Source organism: Microtus pennsylvanicus, chromosome 20 (assembly GCF_037038515.1).
Source record: "Microtus pennsylvanicus isolate mMicPen1 chromosome 20, mMicPen1.hap1, whole genome shotgun sequence".
NCBI classification, from domain to species: domain Eukaryota; kingdom Metazoa; phylum Chordata; class Mammalia; order Rodentia; family Cricetidae; genus Microtus; species Microtus pennsylvanicus.
Genome location: NC_134598.1, coordinates 32,976,007 through 32,999,330, shown reverse-complemented (window position 1 = coordinate 32,999,330; position 23,324 = coordinate 32,976,007). Strand labels below are relative to the sequence as shown.

General features: G+C 41.8%; 1 protein-coding gene across 23 annotated transcripts in view; it reads left to right on the top strand.

Moving 5' to 3' along the window:
* The window catches only part of Anks1b (ankyrin repeat and sterile alpha motif domain containing 1B), an 867,834-nt gene that overhangs the window by 556,359 nt on the left and 288,151 nt on the right, over positions 1–23,324 (top strand). For all 23 annotated transcript variants that reach the window (XR_012908611.1, XR_012908612.1, XR_012908614.1 and 20 more), the window contains one exon: positions 20,611–20,709. Coding sequence is in view for 19 of the 23 variants with exons in the window: in XM_075954277.1 (XP_075810392.1) it covers positions 20,611–20,709 (99 nt within the window). In the remaining 4 variants the exon portion in view is untranslated. The remainder of the gene's footprint in view (positions 1–20,610; positions 20,710–23,324) is intronic.

The window sequence follows — 23,324 nt, the reverse complement described above, 5'->3', positions numbered from 1 at the left end:
TTGGCTCATTGTCTCCTTTTCCCCTCTGTCATGAAGGTTCCTCTTGGCTTCTAGGACAGTATACTTCCCGTCTTGGCTCATTGTCTCCTTTTCCCCTCTGTCATGAAGGATCCTCTTGGCTTCTAGGACAGTATACTTCCCGTCTTGGCTCCTTGTCTCCTTTTCCCCTCTGTCATGAAGGTTCCTCTTGGCTTCTAGGACAGTATACTTCCCGTCTTGGCTCATTGTCTCCTTTTCCCTCTGTCATGAAGGTTCCTCATGGCTTCTAGGACAGTATACTTCCCGTCTTGGCTCATTGTCTCCTTTTCCCTCTGTCATGAAGGTTCCTCATGGCTTCTAGGACAGTATACTTCCCGTCTTGGCTCATTGTCTCCTTTTCCCCTCTGTCATGAAGGTTCCTCATGGCTTCTAGGACAGTATACTTCCCGTCTTGGCTCATTGTCTCCTTTTCCCCTCTGTCATGAAGGTCCCCAGCTCTTCTTCATGGGAGCTTCATTCTGTTTCAGTCACAGCCGCCACCTAGATACCTATCACTCTCACAGCTACAGCTCCAACCTGAAACTCCCCCTAACTCCCTACCAGAATCCCCTGCCCGCTCCTGTTCCTCCATCACATCCGGAAGTTCTGCCACCTTCTGTCGTCTGTCTCACCCCCTTTAACATCACAGCCGCCTTTGGCTCCTGCCTTCCACTCACCACGCCTCTGTTACTCAGCGATCAAATCCAGCCAGTCATAACCGTCGCTGTTGGTTTTGCACCACTGTTGCTGCTGCGGACCATCCAGACTTCATTGCTTCCTGCATCATTTATGCGAGGTTCTCTCTATGGCCTTTGTCCTTTCAAACCGCATTTCACATCCCCACTGGAGTATACTCTCGAAACTGGAAACCCAGTTCTCTCCAGGCAAAACTGACGGCCACAAGCTACCTCTTCTGCCTTGCTGTTGAAAAGCTCACCCACCAACTTGTCTCTCCCTGTTGCTCTGTTTTGTTAAGATGGTTGATTTTTCACTCTCAGAACAATATTTCTTTCCTTGATGCCTTTGTTCATGCTGTAATTGATTTTCACAGGGCTCGCTCCACTCTCTGAATCCCAATTAATATGTACATGCCACTTAGTATTATAGTCGCCCTGCCCAGGATGTCTGTCTTCATCTATGCCTGTGTGCTTAAGGAACACGGGGGGAAAATCTGTTAATGTGTCCTGTGTTCCTACCTCAGCTTCATCCCACCTCCACTGTCTTTAAGCTCTTTTGGAAAAGAGAATAAATTATCTTGATCTCTTCACCTAGTCTATGTAGCATGGTCCATCTGTATTCACTTCATAGAGGTTGTAAACTGGTGCTGTGAATGAATGAATGAGTGAATGAGTAAATGAATGAGTGAGTGAATATATGATGAAACTCCGTAAGTTCAGACAAACTTCAGTGTCTCTCCTTATCCTCATAATTTTTAACGAGCACTGGAGGTAAATCTGGAAGTTATATCTGTGTGGCTAATGAGCAATGGCACTCCACCCTTGTTAGATTTAATGACTCTCCTGGTATCTAGTGGAAAGGCTTCCAAGTCTCCTACCTTTCGGAAAGGTGAAGAAGGAGGCACCGATTAACTAGTAATGAGCGATTCACGAATCAGTCCGCCCAGCCAGTGCTCCCTAGCCACGGCCAGCCCGCAGGCAGAATGACAGCAGGTCTGTCTGTGGAACAGTGGGCCAGAAACCAGGCCGCTCTGCGAAGTTTACACCTGCGAACATAGGCGGTCACATATTTGCTGGGTCCGGTGCAAAGAGAAATCGTAGGGCCCCTTATTTACAAACAAGGAAGGATGCCATGGGAACACACAGAAAGCCTTTCCTGGGGTCGGTATCTAGACAGCTATGGTGGTTCATTTTATTTGCTGTTTATCTTCTAAGAAAAAAATTAAAATTTTGTATTTTAGCATGAACCTTGCCATTTGTTTTTGCATTGTGCAAATGCTGTGTTTAAACACAGATATTCAAATAAGCATCTTCTACAGTGTTATCAGAGTTTCACGGTGTATAGTCTGGTTCTTATCCGCGGATGCCTTGAGTTGGCCGGAGAGGTGGTGGAGGGATTGCAACCCCAGGAAGGCTAGAAGGGAGAAGGCCCCAGATGTGGCACTGGTGTGGCAAACAACATCAAGCAACAGATACTTGGAGGGAGAACACAGACCCCAAGGCACTTTGGACCCTGCATTCCGATGCCAGGTCCAGGGGACATCTTGGCTTGAACCCTAGATCTTTCTGACTCAGGCCACACATTGTAGGAGCAGCATCTAGGGGGGGCTCACTGGGTGCATCTCTTGCTCAGGGACCCATCTCCCAAACCCACAACAGACAGGGACCCATCTCCCAAACCCACAACAGACAGGGACCCATCTCCCAAACCCACAACAGACAGGGACCCATCTCCCAAACCCACAACAGACAGGGACCCATCTCCCAAACCCACAACAGACATGGAACCCATCTCCCAAACCCACAACAGACAGGGAACCCATCTCCCAAACCCACAACAGACAGGGAACCCATCTCCCAAACCCACAACAGACAGGGAACCCATCTCCCAAACCCACAACAGACATGGAACCCATCTCCCAAACCCACAACAGACAGGGAACCCATCTCCCAAACCCACAACAGACAGGGAACCCATCTCCCAAACCCACAACAGACAGGGAACCCATCTCCCAAACCCACAACAGACAGGGAACCCATCTCCCAAACCCACAACAGACAGGGAACCCATCTCCCAAACCCACAACAGACAGGGAACCCATCTCCCAAACCCACAACAGACAGGGAATCTATCTCCCTAGAATTTTGGAGCCTCTGTACTAAGATAGTCTCTGCTTGTGATTCTGGGTAGCACCCAGCTGGCATTCTACCAGGTGCAAAGAATACCCAACATAAGCCCTCTCTGAACCAGATCCCTGCTAGGATAACGAATAACAGCCTTGTCATGACCAGACAGGGGTCAGGAGGGCAGGCAGGGACCAGGGCAATTGGAAGCAGTAGAGAGGGTTTGTGCTTGAACCATTCTTGGGAAGCAGCAGGAAGAGGGACCCCTCATGGGCTGAGATGCCAAGTCCCCAGATTATGCTCCATTGTCCCATCTGACTCCATTTATAAAACACAACTTCAAAGTAAAAAAAGAAAAGGAAGGAAAGAAGGAAGGAAGGAAGGAAGGATGGAAGGAAGGAAGGAAGGAAGGAAGGAAGGAAGGAAGGAAGGAAAAAAGAAAGAAAGAAAGAAAGAAAGAAAGAAAGAAAGAAAGAAAGAAAGAAAGAAAGTCAAGACAGTAATCAAGGAACATAAACTCCAAGTGTGAGGCCCTGTGTGCCTGGAACCCTGCGAAGTACCCAGTTGAGTGACTCACCCATGGCCACAAAGCAAAGTGAATGGCAGAGCTAGGAATAAACGTGATTTTTCTTCCCCACTACACATGCCACCTCTTTCAGAAGAGGCTATTTCTGGCAAAAACAACACGAAACTAGAAGATTTACAGTGCTGTGTTCTTAAAAAAAAAAGTACTTCCTGTGGGCACCCTTTATTTATAGCAATTTTACTTCATGTTGAATAAAGGCACTTCATACTGATTATGTCACCACGTCTCCGAAAGGAAGGAGAGTTGTTATTCCCATTCTACAGACGGGGAAAACCTTCACTCATCCAGACTCTCACTGCTAATAAGAAGGATAACTGTGCTTGAGACTGTGAATCCCACCTCTTTATCCTTTTTCTTACGAATCCACAGGCCCTAGGATGGAATTATGGGTGAGAGTGGAGATCACTAAGCTGGTAGGGGAAGCCCGCATCCTCAGACGCCAGGGGAACAATACCGTGTGACTAACACTTGTCCACAGGGTGGCAGAGTGGGGGAGACCCTGTTCCCGACACCCGCTTCCCTCCAACCTTGGCAGCCACAGGAGCTCTTCTGCTTCTTGGCTGATGTCTCCGGAGTTGTTGCTTCGGAATCTCTGTGATTCCGAAGTCCCTAGAATGGGGGCGGGGCAACATCTGTTTTACAGACTCGTTCTGATGATGGCAGTGCCGTTGACTCTCGGGGATTAGCGGTTGTTATCATATAATCATCCTCATTTGCAGTCAGCAATTACTAACAGAGCCCGAGTCCCCTTTCTCTCTCAGACTGAACAGTTATTTGAAGAAAGTGGCTCTCCTGCCCGAACAAGAAGAATCATCTTTTCTTTAAAGTGGGGAGTTGTATGAGGACTCACACACTGGGACCTCCAGATGTGTTTGGAAGGAACATCTGGTTCACCGGGTTCTCAGTATGTGTGCAGTTGAGAAAAATATAAGGCCTAAGGCCTCAGAGAGTTGAGTGATCTTTCCCGTGTTTATATAATTCATTTTTCAAATAAGCCAGGACTCTTAATTTGGTGCCCATTCCTGAGGAATATTGCTTCTGTTAGATAAAACAAAACCCCATTACTGTCGTTGCTTTGAAATACTGGTTTTCCATAATATGGAATGATTAACATAGCCTCTGTACTTTGGCTTTTATAATTATTCCTGATGATCATCATCATTATTCTGTGAAAAATGATCTAAATTCATTTGCCCTCCCATACACGTACATCGAAGGATATACTGGTATTATTTTCACAATATGTTCTCTTTCCCCTGCCGGATAGGAAATATTTCTGAGCCATATGGGATCCTAATTCTCTGAATACTTTTAGATTATCAGATGTCTCCACTGACAGTCCTGGATAGAAATCAAATCATGAGAATTTGCAAAGCTGGAAAAAAAATTTTAAGAACATTTTGGTGTTCTGGTGTCCTGGCAATTGCATCTTTATCTTTCCTTCAATTAGTGGAGAAAAAAAAAACACATCAGGCATCCGGTGTATTGGAGTTTGCTGCTGGGACTTTTCAGTGCTTTGACTGAACCCTTATGTCCCCCATTGAGCCTTAGACTGCATTCTCTTATGAGCCTGTACTTCCCGTCCCTGCTTGCATGGCACTCAATGAAGTATTAGTTTTGTTTGGCTCTCAGCAAACAAGAATTGAGGAAAGGCAAAGATGTCGAATCATGTCCCTGTCTCCCAAGAAGCTTGCCAACTGGTAATGGAAACGAGAGATCTGATACCTAGGAGAAAGCAAGCAAGAATTCTAAGGCTGTTTACCACTTTTTCAACCTAAATGTGATGTGTCCATTTCTAAATAATATACATTTGAAGTTGATTTCCTGACAGTTTAGATACCACTGGAATGTGTTAGGACTTTTCCTTTAGTCTGAAGTCTGTTTTGTGTTGGCCAAGTACTCTTGTTCATGGAGCCTGCCCTAGAGTGTGGTTGATATGCCCAGCGACTCTCCATAGGAGAAAAATGAGTCTTTCCCAGCAGGTACCACAATTGCAAATTGCTTCTTTGGTTCTTTATTTTGTTTTGTCTTCTTAGAGAGAGAGAGAGAGAGAGAGAGAACATGAAGTTGGGTGTGGAGAGGGATAAGTTGGAGCTGGGAGGAGTTGGGAGAGGAGAAAGAATATGGTCAAAATATAGTGTAGGTAAAAAAAAAGTTGAATAGAAGAATCAAATTAAAAATCGAAAATTAAGCAAGGGAACCTGTAATAATATTTATTGTGGCAATGGGCTTCTTTCTTTTTCTTTCTCTAGCAAGGCTGAGTGATATGAGGATAGGGAGGTTTTAAGGTAAGACAAACAAACAAGTAAATGAATAAGTAATACGAGCGTCCTGCACGTTATAGATGTGTGGTAAGGGTGGAGGTGCCTTGAATGGACCTTCCTCTTGTGTTCAACCTCCAGTCCAAAGGTGTGATTAACCAGTCCGCAGACAGATCTAAGGGCTTCTCTTGTCTATGGCATTGCTTGATTTTTGTGCTAACTGCTCAATCAGATGGTTCAACTTTCTTGCTCTGCTGGGATCTATCTCCTCACACATCGGTCAAGACTCTGGGGTGAGCATTTTCCCATCACCACCTCTTAAAACTGAGATGAGTCAGGACTAAGTTTTCATGAAGAAAAATATTTTTTATCCGAAAGACATCTCAGGGGAAAAAAATATCTTAAATACCAAACCCAAAAATAAGTATAGGGAAAAGTCAGGAATATTCCAGCAGCCAACTGTTTCAAAAGCATGATCACCATTTACTGTTCACCGAAGGTGTGCTAGACCACAAAAGATCTGAGCATGCCCTTCGGCATCTCAAGAGCTCAGGGAACAGCCACACCACACAATACTCTTAGCATTTCAGCCCAGTATGTGTAATGTGCTAATATCTCGAGTGGGGTTTTGAGTCTATCATTCATGTGTTGTATTGACAGAACACCAGGCTTATGTAAAATTATGCTTCACACTGAGTTCTGACTTTTCACAACCTCTGGGTACCTGATGCTGCAGTTGCCAGCTCAAAGGTGCTCACAGATATAAGAAAGTGCCAACCTTCTGAACACGTGGCCACATCATATCCAGCCATTGTTGACTGAAACTGAAATTGAGAGGTGAAACGTCCTTCAATAGTCTCTTCATGAGACTTGGCCATTTTAGGTCAAAATGAGATGAAACAGTGCAATACATGCAATAATATATACACATATGCAATGTATGTAATAATATATACATATATACAATATATGTAATAATATATGTACAATGTATATAATAATGTATAATGTGTATTAAATATATGATGATATATTTTACAATTATATGATGTATTATTAAATATATGTAATGATATAGGGAAAAGTCGGAAATATTCCACCATTTAATATATTATATATGTTATTACATATATTGCAATATATACACACAAACACTCTTTCTCACACACACACACTTGATTCTGATAACTTTCTTTTTCTAACCTCCCTTCTTTGTCACACTTGGGTTCATCAATCCCAGTCTGTATACAATAAAATAAGGCAAACAGTAAATATCCATCGCCTCTGTCTTGACTTCTATTACACAGCATGAGACCCGTTCCTATCATTATTTTCACTGACATAAAACTGGCCAGAGATGCTCAAATGTGGAAAATGGGAGAGAGCTTGTGTATTCAGGAATCCTTACTTCTCCCAAAGCCCAGGCTCCTCTGCTTCCAGACGTCCAATGGAACCATCCATAACTGGCAGTCAGAGGATCATGGGCTCCCCTCTGTCATCTCTCCATAGAGTATGCCTCTGTATGAGCAAAGTCCATAGGATTTTCTAAAGGGCACAGAAACTGGCAAATGATTTGTTTTTCCTTTACACTGGGCGTGTAGATGCATTTCTGGAAGTTTCTCCGTGGGCAGATCTGTCACATGTACAAACACAGCTCCAAGGGGGCTCGGACGTTGAACAGAGTCAGAGTTTGAAGCAGCAAGTAGCAAATGAAAAGGGACTCAGCCTAACAGCAGCGTGCATCACAGCCTTGGAATCAGACTGCCAGGGCTCTCGCGTGAATGTCTTCAGCCTGGGTACTGCTAAAGCTTTCTCTATAGTTTATCGACTTAGAATCTTTATCATATACTGTTCCGGTTTATTTTTTTAAAATCTTGAACACATACGCAATGTGTTTTGACCAAATTCACTCCCTGGTTCCTCCCCCACCTCCTCTCACTATGTTCCTCCCACCCAGTCTCCCTCCAAACATCATGCAGTTCTTTATTGCAATCACTGGCTCTAGTTGAAGCTGGTACCATGAACATGACATGGGGCTACCCACTGGAGCATGGGCAACCTACCCAGGACTGAATCCCGGAAGCAAACTGACTCTCCTTCCTCCAGCAGCCATCAACTGCCAATGGCTCTTCAACTAGGGGCGGGGTCTTATGATCCCCTTCCCCCATCCGCATTATCATTTTGCTTGGCTTGATCTCATGCACGTCCTGTGCAGGCATTCATTGCCACTACGAACTCACACGTGCAACAGGCCCGTACTGTCCAGATAACGCTGTTTATCATCCTCCTCCATAATCTCTGGCTCTCCCAGTCTTTCTGCCTCCTCTTTCAGGACGATCCCTGAGCCTTGGGCTGGGGGTATGTGTGATATAGATGTCCCATTTAGAGCTAAACCCTTCATGGTCCCTTCTCTGCAGGCTGACCAGGTGTGAGCCTCTGTATTGAGCTCTGTCCACTTCCAAAAGAAGCTTTCTCTGATGAAGGCCGAGAGTGGCATTAATCCATAGGTACAAAGCTGAGTATACAGAGAACAGAGCCGTGTCATACTAGATCCATTTAGCAACATGATAATAATAGATTCTCTGCCCAGGGCCTGTGACCCACTGTGATGTACCTATGACCTACTTTACCATCTGCCTCTTCTCATTGGTTCCAGGGAAAGTTTATATTTACTTTGAAAGTTTGACTCCCCGGAGAAATCAATCCACATTGTTCTCTGAAAGGTCAGATTTCACCTCCTTCAGATAGTTGATGTTTGTAAGGCTGTGTTTCTGTTTGGGTTGTGGAGTTAAATATGTCACCAGAGTCCTTCATATATTCATTACACTGTAACCAGGTGAGCTGGTTCCAAATTAGTTAATATCCTTCAACTCATCCTCTTGTGGTTGGAAAAAAGTGAAAGTTATTGGGTTCTGCAAGTCCCTGGATTACTCACGCCTTTCCTTGGTTTCTACTCCAAAGTCTCTTCATCTTCAGCCAGTAAATGCTGCTTCTGTCTGTCCCTACATCTTCAGCACTGTTCCCACCTCTGTGCCTTTGTACCTGTTGTGACTTCAGCCAGTAATGTCCCTTCCAGTAGCTCTTCTCGTGCCTCTCTTGAGTCCTTCTCATCCTTTAAATTCCTCCGAAAGCTTTCCTGCCCAGTCTTCCCAGCACATGGGTCTTCTGGGTTTAGTTTTGTTTAATCCCAGCACTTCATTAAGTTCTTTAGAGCAGCTTGAGTTTCTGTGTGAGCGTGCACACATGATCAGCTTCTTTGTGCATCACGTTTTTTTAATTTTTCAAAATTAATGGTAGCAACTTTAGAAGTTATTGTGTGCAATTAAAAAAAGCAAAATGATTAATGGCACATAGTAAATATAAGACCACTATATCATAATTCATATGGTTTAATTTAATTATTTTCCTGTTTTATCCACTAGACTTTAACTTCTAATGTCAGAAGATCTTGCCTGAGATAGAGGAAGGGCTCAAAAACCGAGTTGAACAAATTTATGTTTATGATGACTTCATGAATGATCTGCACTGGGTTCTGTTGGTTCATTCCCATCTTTCTGTGAATTTGTCTCTAAAGCCACCTAGCGAAGCAGGTGAAAGCATGGTGCCACCTTAAATGTCAATTAATGTATTCTTCCCGGCAACCTTATTTGGCTCAATACTGCCTTTACATTTCAGAACAAATACTTCCTCTCCTTTCCTCTTCCCTCCCTCTCTTATCCTTCTTACTCCTTTCTTCTTGAGTTTCTTCAACTAAAATGTATCTGAACATACTTCTCAGTGTCAGGAAACCCAGTCCCCTTTGAACCTAGACATGTCTGTTCCTTGTAGATGGTTATTTCTGTGGATTATGATTAAGTTGCTATTTTGACTAGATTCTCAAGACTTTGTCTGCCTTCATGGTCTCACTTTCTTCAGCTTAGATCACCTTTCTCAGAGTCCCCAACTCACTCCCTTTCCCCTGCATCCTTACCGTAGTAGCAAAGGACACAAAAACCATCTACTTGTTCCCAGACACCCTCCACCTTAATTCATTCCTAGACATCCTCCTTCTTCATTCTGGCTTTAAAAGATCTAAAGGAGTTACCCAAGCATGCCTCTGATCCGAGACCTTCTCCTCAGTTGACTGACCAGTTAGACATCCATCTGACAAGGATCTGCAAGGAGAGCTGGATCACACCAACCTGCCACCAAACTGATGCTTCCCTCCTCCCTGTGTGGACCCAGGTCAGAATGGGACAAGTTGTGTGGTGCTCTAGCCCCAGCACCCTCCATTACATTTATTAAGAGGCTTGGGTGTGGATTTAATAATCTGAAAGGAAAACTAACCACTTGACCTTTCAGATGGTATATAATTTATTAGAAATAAAATGTTTTAGAGAATATCCATGGTCCTGGAAATCGATTCTGGGCATGGCTGCATAGCTATTAACTGGAGAAAACACCCGTTCCTACTTGATTCTCTCTCTGGAGCAAATGGAGCACTATCTTGAAGTCCAATTAAATAAAACACTTATCTCGGATTCCTCAGACGCTGAGTATGTAAACTTGAAATGATTTCACATTCCCAAGACTAAAATGAGTCATCTCTAAAATGAGAACAATGCCACCTAACTTTTTTTATAAGATTTTTTTATAATATTTACAAATCAAGTGGGCAGTGTACTGGAGACCATGGACACGTAATCATTGGCATTTAGTATTCCCCCACACCCCCAGCCAGAGGCGTGTGTAAGAGGAGCCCACTGGAAATATCAAGGAATCGTGTTCCCCCTCGAGCAAGAGCAGAGTGTCCACGCTAAGCCAGGTGCTGCTCCGTTTTCTCTCAAGAGGCTTTAGGAAATGAATGTTCCACATATTAAACAGAAGAACAAAACTCAGCATTGCCAAGATCATGTACAGCCTACTCAAGGAAAAAAAAAACTAACTTCACAGCTTGTGATTGGGAAAGGACACGGGGCAGCTGCGAACTGTTTTCCTTTCGTCTCTGCTCTTGGCTTGTTCTTCTAATGACTCGCCTTTAACACTCAGCCCGCATTGCAATGAGAGCAGAAAAAGTAGAACCAAGGTGTCCCCTCCAACCCCAACGTTACCCCACAGTCAGACTTAACCGCTGGCAAAGACCATGAAAAGATAATAATAACCAGCTGCTCCTCTGGGAATGGTGGGAAACCAGCTAGACACCATGCCGCAACAGAAAAGTTAAAGTGTCATGCTTAGTTAGGGAACACTTAAACTAGAAAAGCCCACGGGTCCCTGGAAGCCCTGATTCCATGATTCAGTGAACAGAAAGGACCTGAGCAGGGGGTGGGATGGGTCAGGCAGTTTTCTAAATGATCTTCTACAGAGAGGCAGTCACTGATGCTTAAATGCCACAAAACCAGACATAAAACACACTGGGGCACCTGCTGTTATGTAATTTCATATGCTTTTAAAATAGACAAATACAAATGACTTAAGTCAAACCATTTTTTGTTTGTTTGTTTTGTTAAACCAAATCTCCCCTGGCCTGCATTAGCCACCCTGGAGGTGCTCTGAGGTCATGAATGAGAGGGACTCGGTGCCTGTTACCCTCAGAAAAATAGTCCTCAGCTCCAAGTTCAATGGAGTTGCAGGAAGAATGAAATACAGTCACATACAAAAGGCACTTTGAATGGTGCCTCGCTAGCATGTAGAAAGAATTCAGTACAGAGTGTTGTTTGCCTCAGCTGCCACTGTGTAAATGCTGAAGGAATTTAGAACACATTCAGTAGATAGACAGATGATAGACAGATGATAGATAGATAGATAGATAGATAGATAGATAGATAGATAGATAGATAGATAGATGGATGGATGATAGGTAGGTAGGCAGGCAGGCAGATAGATAGATAGATAGATAGATAGATAGATAGATAGATAGATAGATAGATAGATAGATAGATAAGCATCTTTGAAGCTATCTTTGGAAGTGTTGCCAGATTTACATCATCTTTAGAGAGGTAGAGGACTGTTAAGTACATTAAATGACCTTTCCTGCAGGTGAGTCTGCACCAGGACTGGAATGGGTGTGGAGGACACTGCCAGTGCAGTCTGTCTGTCCTGTCCGTCTTTCTGTGTCTATGTATGTACCTGGGGGACAGTATGAACACTCCAGTAAATTTTGTCCACATCAACTTTTCCTCTTACCTCAAGAAGCTGTGAACCCGCCTCCTTCAAGACTAGATTCTCTCTCTGCTAACTATTAGAATTTTGGCCAAAGAAGTATATGAATCACTATACAAATGCCTTTGCAGCACTTTATAAATACATGTAGTGCTAATATCTATTTAAACACGTATCTCAAACTAATCATAGATACAACTGATAGTTTAGCCAAATCCTACTCAACACTCAAGTAAGTAAATACCTTTCTACTCAAATTTCTTCTCCTTTTCCAGTGCTTGAGAATAGATACTTCAAAAGAGAAAGAGGCCTCAAAAATAGGAGTTTAAAAAATGGTAACAAAAAAGGGGGGAACTAGAGAGGTGGTTTTGTGGTTCATAGTACTTGCTAGTCCTGCAGAGAACCTGGATCAGTTTTCCGGAACCCACATGCTAACTCCAATTCTCTCCTGGCCTCCTCAGGCACTGCACCGAGTATACATGGTACACTCCTATACACTAAATAAAAATAAATAAATCTTTAAAAAATGGTGACAACAATTTCATTGTGACCAAATTAGCTGTCAAATATCAACTTAAAAAATAAATCTAAGATTAATTTATTTTATTAGAATATATAACCTGAATGTAGGAATGTCTCTAACTTATTGAATAGTGGTGTATATCTAAGCAAGAAACAAAGAGATGGACCCAGAAATGTTCACTGTGATGCTGAATTGATAATAGACATGTGGGAAGAGTTATGATTACATTTTGTCTATATATGTTTATTTTCTACTAATACTGTATTGTTGGTGGAAAGCTGTGTTCATTCACAGCTGCCCAGACCACAAAATAATCACTCAGAAACTATTTTATTTGTAATACTGTTTGACCAGTGGCTTAAGCATATTGCTAGCTAGCTCTTATATCTTTGATTAACCTATTTCTGTTAACCTCTATATCGCCAAGAGGTCGTGGCCTACCAGCAAAGTTTTGGCAGGCTCCAGTGCAGGCATGTGTCCCTGGTGGCAGCTACAAGGCTTCTCCCTGACTCTGCCTCCTCTCCCTCTTTCTCTATCTTCTCCAGCCTAGTAACACTCTGTTAAGCCATTGGCCAAAAGCAGCCTCTATATTCATTAGCCAATAAAAGCAACACATAGACAGAAGAACTTCCCACACCATTTCCCCTTTTCTGTCTAAATAAAAAGGAAGGTTTTAACTTCAACATAGTAAAATTACATTTAACAAAAGAGGTAGCAAGCAAGAATTACAGTTATACTATTTATATCTACTTTGTCTTTTATCATTACTAAGGAAAACTATAACTATCTATTCTTCAATTCTATTAAAAACTTCAGAAGGATATAATATTACCTAAGTAAACAGGAAGTGCATTGTAAGCAACTTACAAAACTCTAGAATTGACAGAGACATCTCACTGCCTGGACAGTCACCCAAAGTTCTTCTATAACACTGGGCATCCATCTTCAGCCCAAAGGCCCATAGTATCCAGAAAACTTTCCCATGAAGCAGGAAATTTCAAAGACAGTTCTACATATATTGGCAGTTTATCAGTCACTTTCTTCTGTATCCTGCAGAATGTCTGGCAGACACTTCTATGAAGCAGGAACCCGAAAGGACTGTCTCACCTTCTTTAGGCAGCTTCAGCAGTCATTTTTCTGTGGGTCCTGCATGTCCAGTTCATACAGCATAACGTTAAGCAGTCCAGGCAAGAGCAGTTTCTTGTCCAAATGGCTAACCAACTCCATAAGGAGCCCATCATCCTCTTGAAGTAGATTGGTGTTGCCAGGAGCAGATGAATCCCATTGTCATGAAAAGTCCTAAGTTCTTAAAACATTTTAAATGTCATATTCTGTAGTCTTTGAAAGATTTGAAGAATACCTATCTAATTGAAATATATCTCTATATATCTAGAAAACCTAACATGATTACAATCTTGACTCATATAAATGATTCTCTATTAACCTATGTTTCTTAATTATACATTACATTTTTAATGAGCTGCACAAACACAATACTTAATCAAGAGCAGAAATATACATACAACAAATTGACCTAAAATTTGTATCAATAAGCCAAGATCCATACCAATACAAATCCTTATAGCATATCCCCCTTTAAATGTAAACAAACATTTATAAACAATATTTGAGAATTTAGGCATAGTTCTCTCCAAACTGCTTCCTGCTTTTGGTTAGCAAAGTAATTTGGGGGGGGGGGGCAAGGTGTTCATGGTGAATTTTCATGGGATCTGGCTATGGATCATTTAAATGGGGTCTATGAGCAGAGTGCTACAACCTTCTTAATAGCAACATAGACCCACTGTGTGCCTAAAACTGGGGCAATGTGCATGGCTCTCAGAGGCAGCAAACATGCCTCAGCCATGTTGGACTGGGAAGAGCAAGCAGGCAGGGTTGTGTTGGCCCTACCACACCCTCTTAGCATTAAAAAGAAGGGGGCCCTTCTGGTCAGAAAATAATTACAGCTACACAATAAAAACAGATTCAGATGAAAAGGACCTCTCAATGGGTCACAGTGTGCTTAACAAATGTACATAGGCTTGGGAGAGAGAAAAAATGAGTAAAGAGATAGTAAATGTAATATAAAATGGTACAGACAGTCATAGATTAAAGGAGTAAACATAATAAAATAAATATTAAACTTGTAGAAACAGTAATAGAGTAAGAAAAATAAGCCACGTAAAGATGGACTATACACAGAGAGTCTGGATTATGTATATTATTTTGTTTTCTTTGAATTTTTGGCTAAGGAGCTAAGTACAGAGAGACATTTCATTGTATGGGCTGCTAAGTTAAACCAACATATATTTTAAAGGTATCTTGACTTTAGAATTTGGGTCTAAGGGTTTATTGCTTTAGAAAAGAAGTTCTTCTTTTGTTTCCACAGAGAATGAGAACCTGTGGAATTCTTCCAGACTAATGTAGTTTGATGGATCACTGTATTTTCTACTTTATCTTGTGGCTTAAAGATAATGTCTGCATGAAATTGCATTGCAGATATTATCTTTAATGTATAATAATATGGAAAATAAAATCCTAATTGTAGCTTCAACAAAAGTCCATGTGACTTTAAATTCCAGAAAACTGTTCATAAACTAAAAGTATCAAGCATGTGTAGGAAATGCTGTTGCAATCAAGAGAATATGTGATGGAGGGCTAAGACAGAGAGGCTACAAAAGGACTACAAGATCCTCTTCGGATGCCGATTCATCGTATGAGATGGGGAATGAAGCGTGGAGCATGTGAGCTGCAAGATGCTGCAGCAGGTGAAAGCCCTCGTTGCACAAGTCTGGCAGCCTGAGCATCATCTCCAGAATAACAGTGGAAGAAAACTGACCCCATATGTGTGTCATGACACACGTGAGCCCACATTCAGACTTATACATCACACACACCCCACATACACAAAGCTTAATCATCATCATCATAATAATAATAGATGGAATTGGAGCATACTCAGCAGCTATTATATGACCATTTGTACTAACTGTGCATCTGAATGATGAGCTAAATGTAGCGTTATTCTTGTGCTTCATAGAAAAATTATAAACCTGTTACTTATTGCAATAACTAGTATCTTCATCATTCAGAAAAGATGTGCATTGCATTTCCTTATAAACTGACACCAAATTGACCCAAAGCTTGAGTGTAAGAAGCTAAGATGTGTGTTTTATTCTACGAAAATTATGTACAGCTTTATTCTGTAGAAAATATTATACAAAGAATGAAATATTATTTTCCATGTGCACGTTTGTGAGAGCTTGAGGTCGTTTCACTCTGTATGCACCCTGTTTCAAGTATCCTGTTTAAACAGAAGGTCACATGAATTCCAAGAACAATCTAATTGAGCTCAGTATAAAGCAAAAACAATTCTCCCCCCAATAATATCTCTTGATGCTTTCAGTTTGGACCTGAATGAAGAAAAAGGGCAAAACCGTTTTCCAGCTCAAGCATGTATTAGGGAGAGAGCAGCTTCCCAAGGTCTCAGACATGCTTCCCTAGCAGTTGATTTAATATGGGGTATGAAGTCAGAGATTGTAAATTAATTCAATATTGTATGAAAGTTATGAAGCCGCATGAACTCCTCAAGCTGTTCTGAGAGCCGGAGCCATCGGTATGGGCATTTCTGAGATACGATTTCAATAAAAAACAGCTGTTTTGTCTCTAACTGGCCATTAAGTAGGAAACGCAACTTCCTATTTCTATTTGGTCATCTCAGTGGTCTATCCAGACTGAAAACTTGCCATACATAGCAATCTCCCCACGGTCAGAGAAACTTCAGCTTCAGCTATTAGCGCATAAGATATTAGGTGATTTCTCTTCCTTCTGTGATTTAAGAAAGTAATAAAGGGCCCCCCAGATCTGTCATTTCTTGTCAGTAAAAGAGCAGCAGCTGGAAAAACAGCACCTCGGGCCTCTGATCATGCTAGTTAGCAGTTTAGTCAGTGGCTAACAAAACCACTCTCTTTGTGGCTGGTCCTCCGCAAACACCTGTGCAGTGTGCCCTGCAGGGTGCTAAGCGATAATTTATCAACTGTGCCCATCCTCCCATGGCATGGATTTCTAACGCCATAATAAATAAATGCCTCCAAAAGTGTAGCGAGTTCATAATTCATTTTGAACACTAAAATATTAGGAGAGAATTTGCTAGAGATGCTACATTTAATATCCACGAACTATGACCAAACGGTGCATAAATAATTGCATCCCAGGAATGATGAGCATGTTTTATTCTTGGCCTCCATTTGTTCCATCGATGTGATTTGACTAAGGCTTCACCATCTATAAGTGCAGAGAGACGCTGACTCATAGAACCCACCACAGTGACAGACAGACTGGAAATCAGTATTATCCAATACCGTGGCCACCAGCCAGTGAGCTGGCAAGTACTTGGATTCAGGACTGGATCTCTGGCAACTGGAGGTGGGGGTCAGTCATTGGCAGGGACGTCTGTGGAGCTCTTGGAGGATGGGAGCTTACTATGGAGGTCAGATGAACAAATGGGCCAAGTAGAGAGCGATATAATGGGAAGGTGAGGAGGTGGAACACATGGGGTAGGTGGTAAAGCAGAGGACCACCATGGAGCGCTGCTCCCCAAACCAGTGATCCAGCAATGGGGTGAAGGGGTGAGGACTGTGGTTGGCTTTTGTTAGGGGCAAGCAGTGTGTGAAGCTGAAACCCTCTGCATCTACAAAAGCAGGCAACAGAGCGAGAGTAGACGCTAGCTCCTAAGGCGTGAATCTGAATGTCTATGGTCTTGAGAGTGTAACTGCCACCCAGATGCCAAAGGAAATCATAAGAATTGTAAAATCATATTTTCCTCTGGAAAGCCATAAGAATCCATAATGCTACAGAGAAGGTATTCTATTATTTCCTTTAATAAGAAATGTTATAAATTTATATTGCTCAGATTGCTTTGTCCAAAAAAAGACATATTCACAAATTTCGCTGAAATAGTTTCTTAGAGCTAACATTAAGTTACAAATTCCAAAATGCAAAAATTTCATTGCAAAATATACACTCTATATTTATATATAATCATACTAATCAAAAGTTAAACATGGCCGAAATAATAGCATTTTAACTGAATGCATATTGAGTAGCCTGCTTCATTTCACAGGTAAGACAAAGAAGCCTTAAAAATATGAGACTTAACATAGTTTTCCCAACCATGGCCCAAACCTAGGTCCAAGCCATCTTACATTTTAAGCAAAAGACAGGCTAAAGAGATATACCAGCATATTTGGGGTTATGCTTTGTATTAGAGAAACAGGAAAAATAGAACATTCAATTTTTATTGCCTTTCTCATGACACAAAATAATTATATATATTTGCCACATACAGTGTGGTGTTTTTTTGAATACATCATATAGTGAACAAATAAGAATAATTAGCAAAATGAAAAATGCTAATAGCACGCCTCAATAGGGACAATGAATTGAATCCCTTTATATCTCCCAATTCAGAAGGCACATCTTTATATTTTGTATTATACTTCCCCTCATTTTTTTTTCAAAAGTGCTTTGTTAGTATCCTGTATGCTAGAAAATCTGACCCAAACAGACAAGGTTTTTGTGCATTTAGTGCCCATTTAAAAAATGTCAGACTTTTGCACAGTAAACCTCCCTTATTACAAATAGAAAAGACAGTGTGCGGACGGTGTAAAGAAAAGGCGGTGATCTTCCAGCTGTTGAATCCATCAATGTATTCAAATACTGCTGTCGAATTTTTAGGATTAGCTGTAGACAGTCGGTCCTACAAACCATCAAATCTTGACGATATGTTTGCTGATATACAAAAAAAAAAAACAAAAACAAAAAAACAGGCCCCATATTTCACGTGAGTTGATGACACGGACTGTTAATTCAGTACATGGGGAACCTGACAGTGGTCTAGCCCACAAATGGCCAGTCTTGTGGTTACTGTCGTAGGATCAGTAAGTGATTCGGGAAACCCTCGAAGATTAGAAGTCAGATCAGGCACCACGTAGTCCACTCAGGCTGCATGCGTCTGTTTCTGGAAGTAATAACGATTTCTCAAAATGAAATCGTTTATATTCTTAGCTCAACGGTGTGCGGTGAGTGATTTCTTGAGACCCGGGCTCCCTGGGGCACTGTGCCAAGTCCACCTCTATTTGTTTTTCATTGGACTTTTCATTATCATGCTGGTAGATACCGGGATCATTCCGCCTCCTCCGAGACGGCTGGCGTAGCTGAAGCATAGGCACGACGCTCTGAGTAGGTGGAGTACTTCCGTTCAGTGAATGCCCGTCTTAGATCTCTAACTGTGGTGCCAGTCTCGGGGCTTTAATCTCCTAACAACAGCCAACTGGCCATTTATAACGCGGTCTGGTATTAAACTGCTTACATCCATCCATTCTGGCACTTAGAAGGAAGGGCATTAACCTCACGCTGTACCAATCTAGACCCCGCCCTCTCTCTTTCCTTATCTCAGAAAGGGCAGCTAGATCCATCTCCGGCCCCACTCCGCATTGCTCTTCCTCCCACAGGTTCAATCTCCAACTAAAACTGCTTGATGGGTTCAATGGTTTTCTGCCTTCCATAGCTGTTACCTAAATCCACGCCCCTGTCACGTGAAAACAATCCTCCCAATGGTCTTCAGGACCCCAGGACTGCCCTTTGTAGCCCTTTCTAGCTCACTTCCTTTGCTTTGAGCATCTGTTAATACCCGTTTTCCTCCATGACCAAGCATTCTATCACTTCTTTCACAAGTATCTTGTGTTACACATGAATAGAATGGAGCTTGGTTTGTCCAGAAAAATTAAAAAAAAAACAGAAATACAGATTTTTGGACTTCCCATCCATTCCTCAAGTCTTTGATCTTTTATTCTTGTTTTAATGGAATGTAATGCCTGTACTCATTTAAGAACCATACTATGGTCGTGTGATACATGTGTATAATAGGTAATAGTCAAATATGTCGATTAACATCACATCTTCTTAAATCTTCTTATGTGTTGAAAAACATCGAATTCCTCTAATAATTTTGGAATTTATTAAACTGTTACATAAGATAGCTATTCTACTGTGTGATACAGCATTTTCATGAATTCCTCCATCTACCAATATCCCACGCCCACAGCCATTCCTCATAGTCTTACAACCTCTTTCCTGCTTTCCGGCTCCCAAAAGTGAGTGAGAATTACAATTACAATGTGAAACTCTTCGATTTAAAGAATAGAGTTTAGGGACAAAATGAGCAATATCTGGTTTTTTGTTTTAAATATTGGTCAGGGGCTTCAAATAATCAGTCGCGACCTGAGACTTTTAAGTGTAGACTAGTCCTTGGTGAATGCATGGCCCCCGGCCTTTTCATCTTATAGGGAAGGAAACTGAGGCCCAGCCATAAAAGTCAAAATGATCTTCCTAAATTTACAGTTTCATCAATAAATTCTTTTCTGAGCCTGCTCTCCAAGGACAGCCAAAATGGATACAAACTATCACTCTGCCACACAATGTCTGTTTAGTCTAGCCTGGGCTTACTTTTCCATCCTTACATTTTTTTATTTTCTCTTCATTTTATCCCCCGTATACATGTCCGTTTGGTTGGGTCTTTTGTCTTCCTCTGTGTTATTGCCTGTGGTTTCCTCTTTGTCCTTGTTTTGGGTCCTAAGCATACTTCAGACATTTGATGCTATATCATCTTCTCCATAACTATGCCCCCAGTGCGCTCAGGGTTCCCTAGCAAGCATCACATGGTACCTATTTGCAGTATCCAAGTGGAAGGAATAACGGCAGTTGTTAACAGATATTTGCATCGCATCACATGGTTCCATCCCCATATTTTAAGAATCTGACATTCGATATTTTAAAATGAATTATTTCTACTTTTAACCTGTCATGGCACATGTCAATTTTTCCATCAGCCCTCCTCACAAAATCTATTTTCAGATAAGCTTTAAAAGATAGATTGGTTCATTCACATCCTTCTGTAAGTCACTGATAACCCTGAATGACAACCCTTCCTGGAAGCACATGCACTTTTACAGAAACAGAGTGCGAAGTCGCAGGAATGACTCTTCAGTGCAGGAAATTTTAGTCATGAACAGTAAGTCATGAGAGCTGTGTGTGAGGGAAGGCCGGTTCCCACAGCCTTCAAATCAGCCTCACAGGTGACCACCTCCCTCACACTCCGAGGAGGAGGATGCTATTCTTATTTATACAATTCGGAGTACTTGTTGTTTTTACTTTATGTAAAGATACTATTTCACATGGTATAAATGCTGAATTCATCATGGAACATTTCTGGTTTGATTCCAGGGAAGCAATGTTATGGAAGATCAGGATTTGTTGGAAATTGGTATCCTTAATTCTGGACACAGACAGAGAATCCTACAGGCGATCCAGCTCCTTCCAAAGGTAAGGGATGCTTTACCGGGATTACCTTTGAATGATTCCCAGTGACTTACAGTCAAATGTGGAACAGTATTTACATGAGCATACAGTGTTTCTACATGCTACTGCAGCCTGTAAGAATGGTCTTAGTTCCCACTTTCATCAGACACAAAAGACTGACAGAAGCTTCACTTGGGTTTAAACTGACCCATAAGAATGTAATATTGGAAACACTGTGGAGCAGCAGAACAGATTCAGAATACCTCTGCTGAGTGAGTCCTAACTCACGTACAGTTACAGCAGAGGCCAAGGAAGATGGGATTCTTGTTGAGTGAATACAGTAATATCCTTCACAGAAAAGCTTCATGAATCGGAGAAGATCTTACGTTAGCCATAAGTCTAACAGAATTAATATCTGGACTATATAAAGGACTAAAAAAAAATCGAATGTCCCCAAGACCAAACAACCCAATCAATAGATAGGTTAATGAAACGGAGAGGTAGCTCTCAAGAGATGAATTAGAGATGCCAGCAAGTATGTTGAAAGTGTCCAGCATCCTTAGTCATTGTGCCGGATGGTTTTATGGCCACTTGGCACAGGCTAGTCATGTGAGAGGAGGGAACCTCAATTAGGAAAACCAATCCTAACTAAGACAGTCATCAAGGAAACTCATAGTCAGACTAGCTCAAGATTTCATCTCGTCCCTCTCTGGGTGGCTAGCATTAAGAAAATAAGCAACAACCAATGCTGGAGAAGATATAGGGAAAGAAAATATTTATGTACTGTTGGTAGGGATGTGAATTAGCCCTTTTACTGCTCCAAAGGTTCCTTCTAAAACTCCAAACAGAACTTTCGTCTCCTAGGTAGACACAGATGGGTGTGTGTCCAGAGAGCTCTAAGTTAGTATACTACACAGAAACCCGTGTACTGCAGCTATGGGGTCAGCCTAGGTATCCATTAACATGTGAATCGATTTTATTTGTTTGTTTGTTTATTTGGTTGGTTTTGGTTTTTTGAGACTGGGTTTCTCTGTGTAACAGTCAGGGCTATCAAGGAACTCGCTTTGTAGACCACGCTGGCCTCAAACTCACAGAGATTCACCTGTCTCTGCCTCCCAAGTGCTGGGATTAAAGACGTGTACCACCACCACCTGGTGTGAATCAATATTTTTAGTGGGTTTTTTTGTGTGTATACATATATATAATATGTGTGTATCTATACATATGATAGAGGTTCACAAAAAAAGAGTAAAATTGTGTCATTATCTAGAGTATATATACAGCTGAAATCATCACATTAAGCCAAATAAGATATGGCATCTTTTCTTTCATTTTGGGGTCCTAGAATTCTTTATATCCACACATACACATGAGTGACATGAAAACAGAAAGAAGGGAAGAGAAGAGACTATCAGAGGAACAGTGGGAAGGGGGCTAAGCGGAGAGATGGGTATGGTCAAAATCCAGGATATACTTAAAGAATGTGTCTATATAAAAGCCAACACTATATGCAACGAATATACATTGATAAGAATATTGGGGCAGAAGAGCCTCATGCTCCATTAGAAGTTTTATCTCTTGTAGAAACGTCAAGACGGAGCGTCTGGAGACACTACAAGGGACTCTAATGATGCCTGATAACAGAAGGCGTCATATGCAGAGGTCCCAGTGTCCCATCCCATCGTGTATTTGCAGTTGATCAGTAGTTTTTCCAGTCTCCGTGTGATCTGTCAACCGGGTATCATTTTTTACTGGAGGCTGTGTAACCTAGCAACAGAGTTGACCTTATGTTTCCAGAAAAGGTTTGAGAGGCGCTTGAAGGAAGTGGTAGGGTGTAAGTACCAGCCTTTCAAGGTAGTCGGATTTTAATTGGTGAGGGAAGGAAAAGGCACGTCAGGAGGCCAGAAGGAACCGTGTCATTACAGGTGTTACCTAGGCAATCACTTTCTGGAAGCATTTGGGAAATAATTAGGCATTTTAAAAGCCAGGGGGACCGGCACAACAGCGCAAATGTTCTTAATGCCTCGGAACTGTACGGTTAAAATATCTAAGTTGGTAAGTTTTACGTGTATTTACCACAATTTCCAAAATCATCGGAATAGAAGAAAATGCAAGGTGCTTAAAATAATTGAAAGGTGTGTGGCCCGTAGCCAGAGATAAAGCAGGAAGCGTGGATTTCTTTCATTTCTTCAGGGCTAAGGAATTTGAATGTGTTTTGTAGGCACTGGGGAATGCCTATGACTAGAATCCTTTATTCTGCTTAATTCTGGAGGCAATTTACCAGAGGAATTGAAGGAGAGAAAGTTGAAGCGGGGTCTGCCAGCTGGGAAAAGAGGAAGCGAGGCAAGATTGGAGCAGGTGAACTGGAACGGGGGCACCTACACCCATCGGCGTTTCCGGTGTCTTCTCCCTTTTTTCTCTCATCCTGTCTAGGGAGGGTAGAGTTTTTCCTCAGACAGAGAGTAATGAATATTAATCATAGTGTCTAAGGAAGTGATATAATGAAATTTGCCCACTGACGGCGATCTGAGTTTCTGCGGACAGAAAGTTAACAAATTAACAAATCGAGGAGAGCCAAGAGCTTAACCAAGGGAAAGAATGAAAGTTTCTCTAGACTTAATTCTCCAGTTGTTCCCATG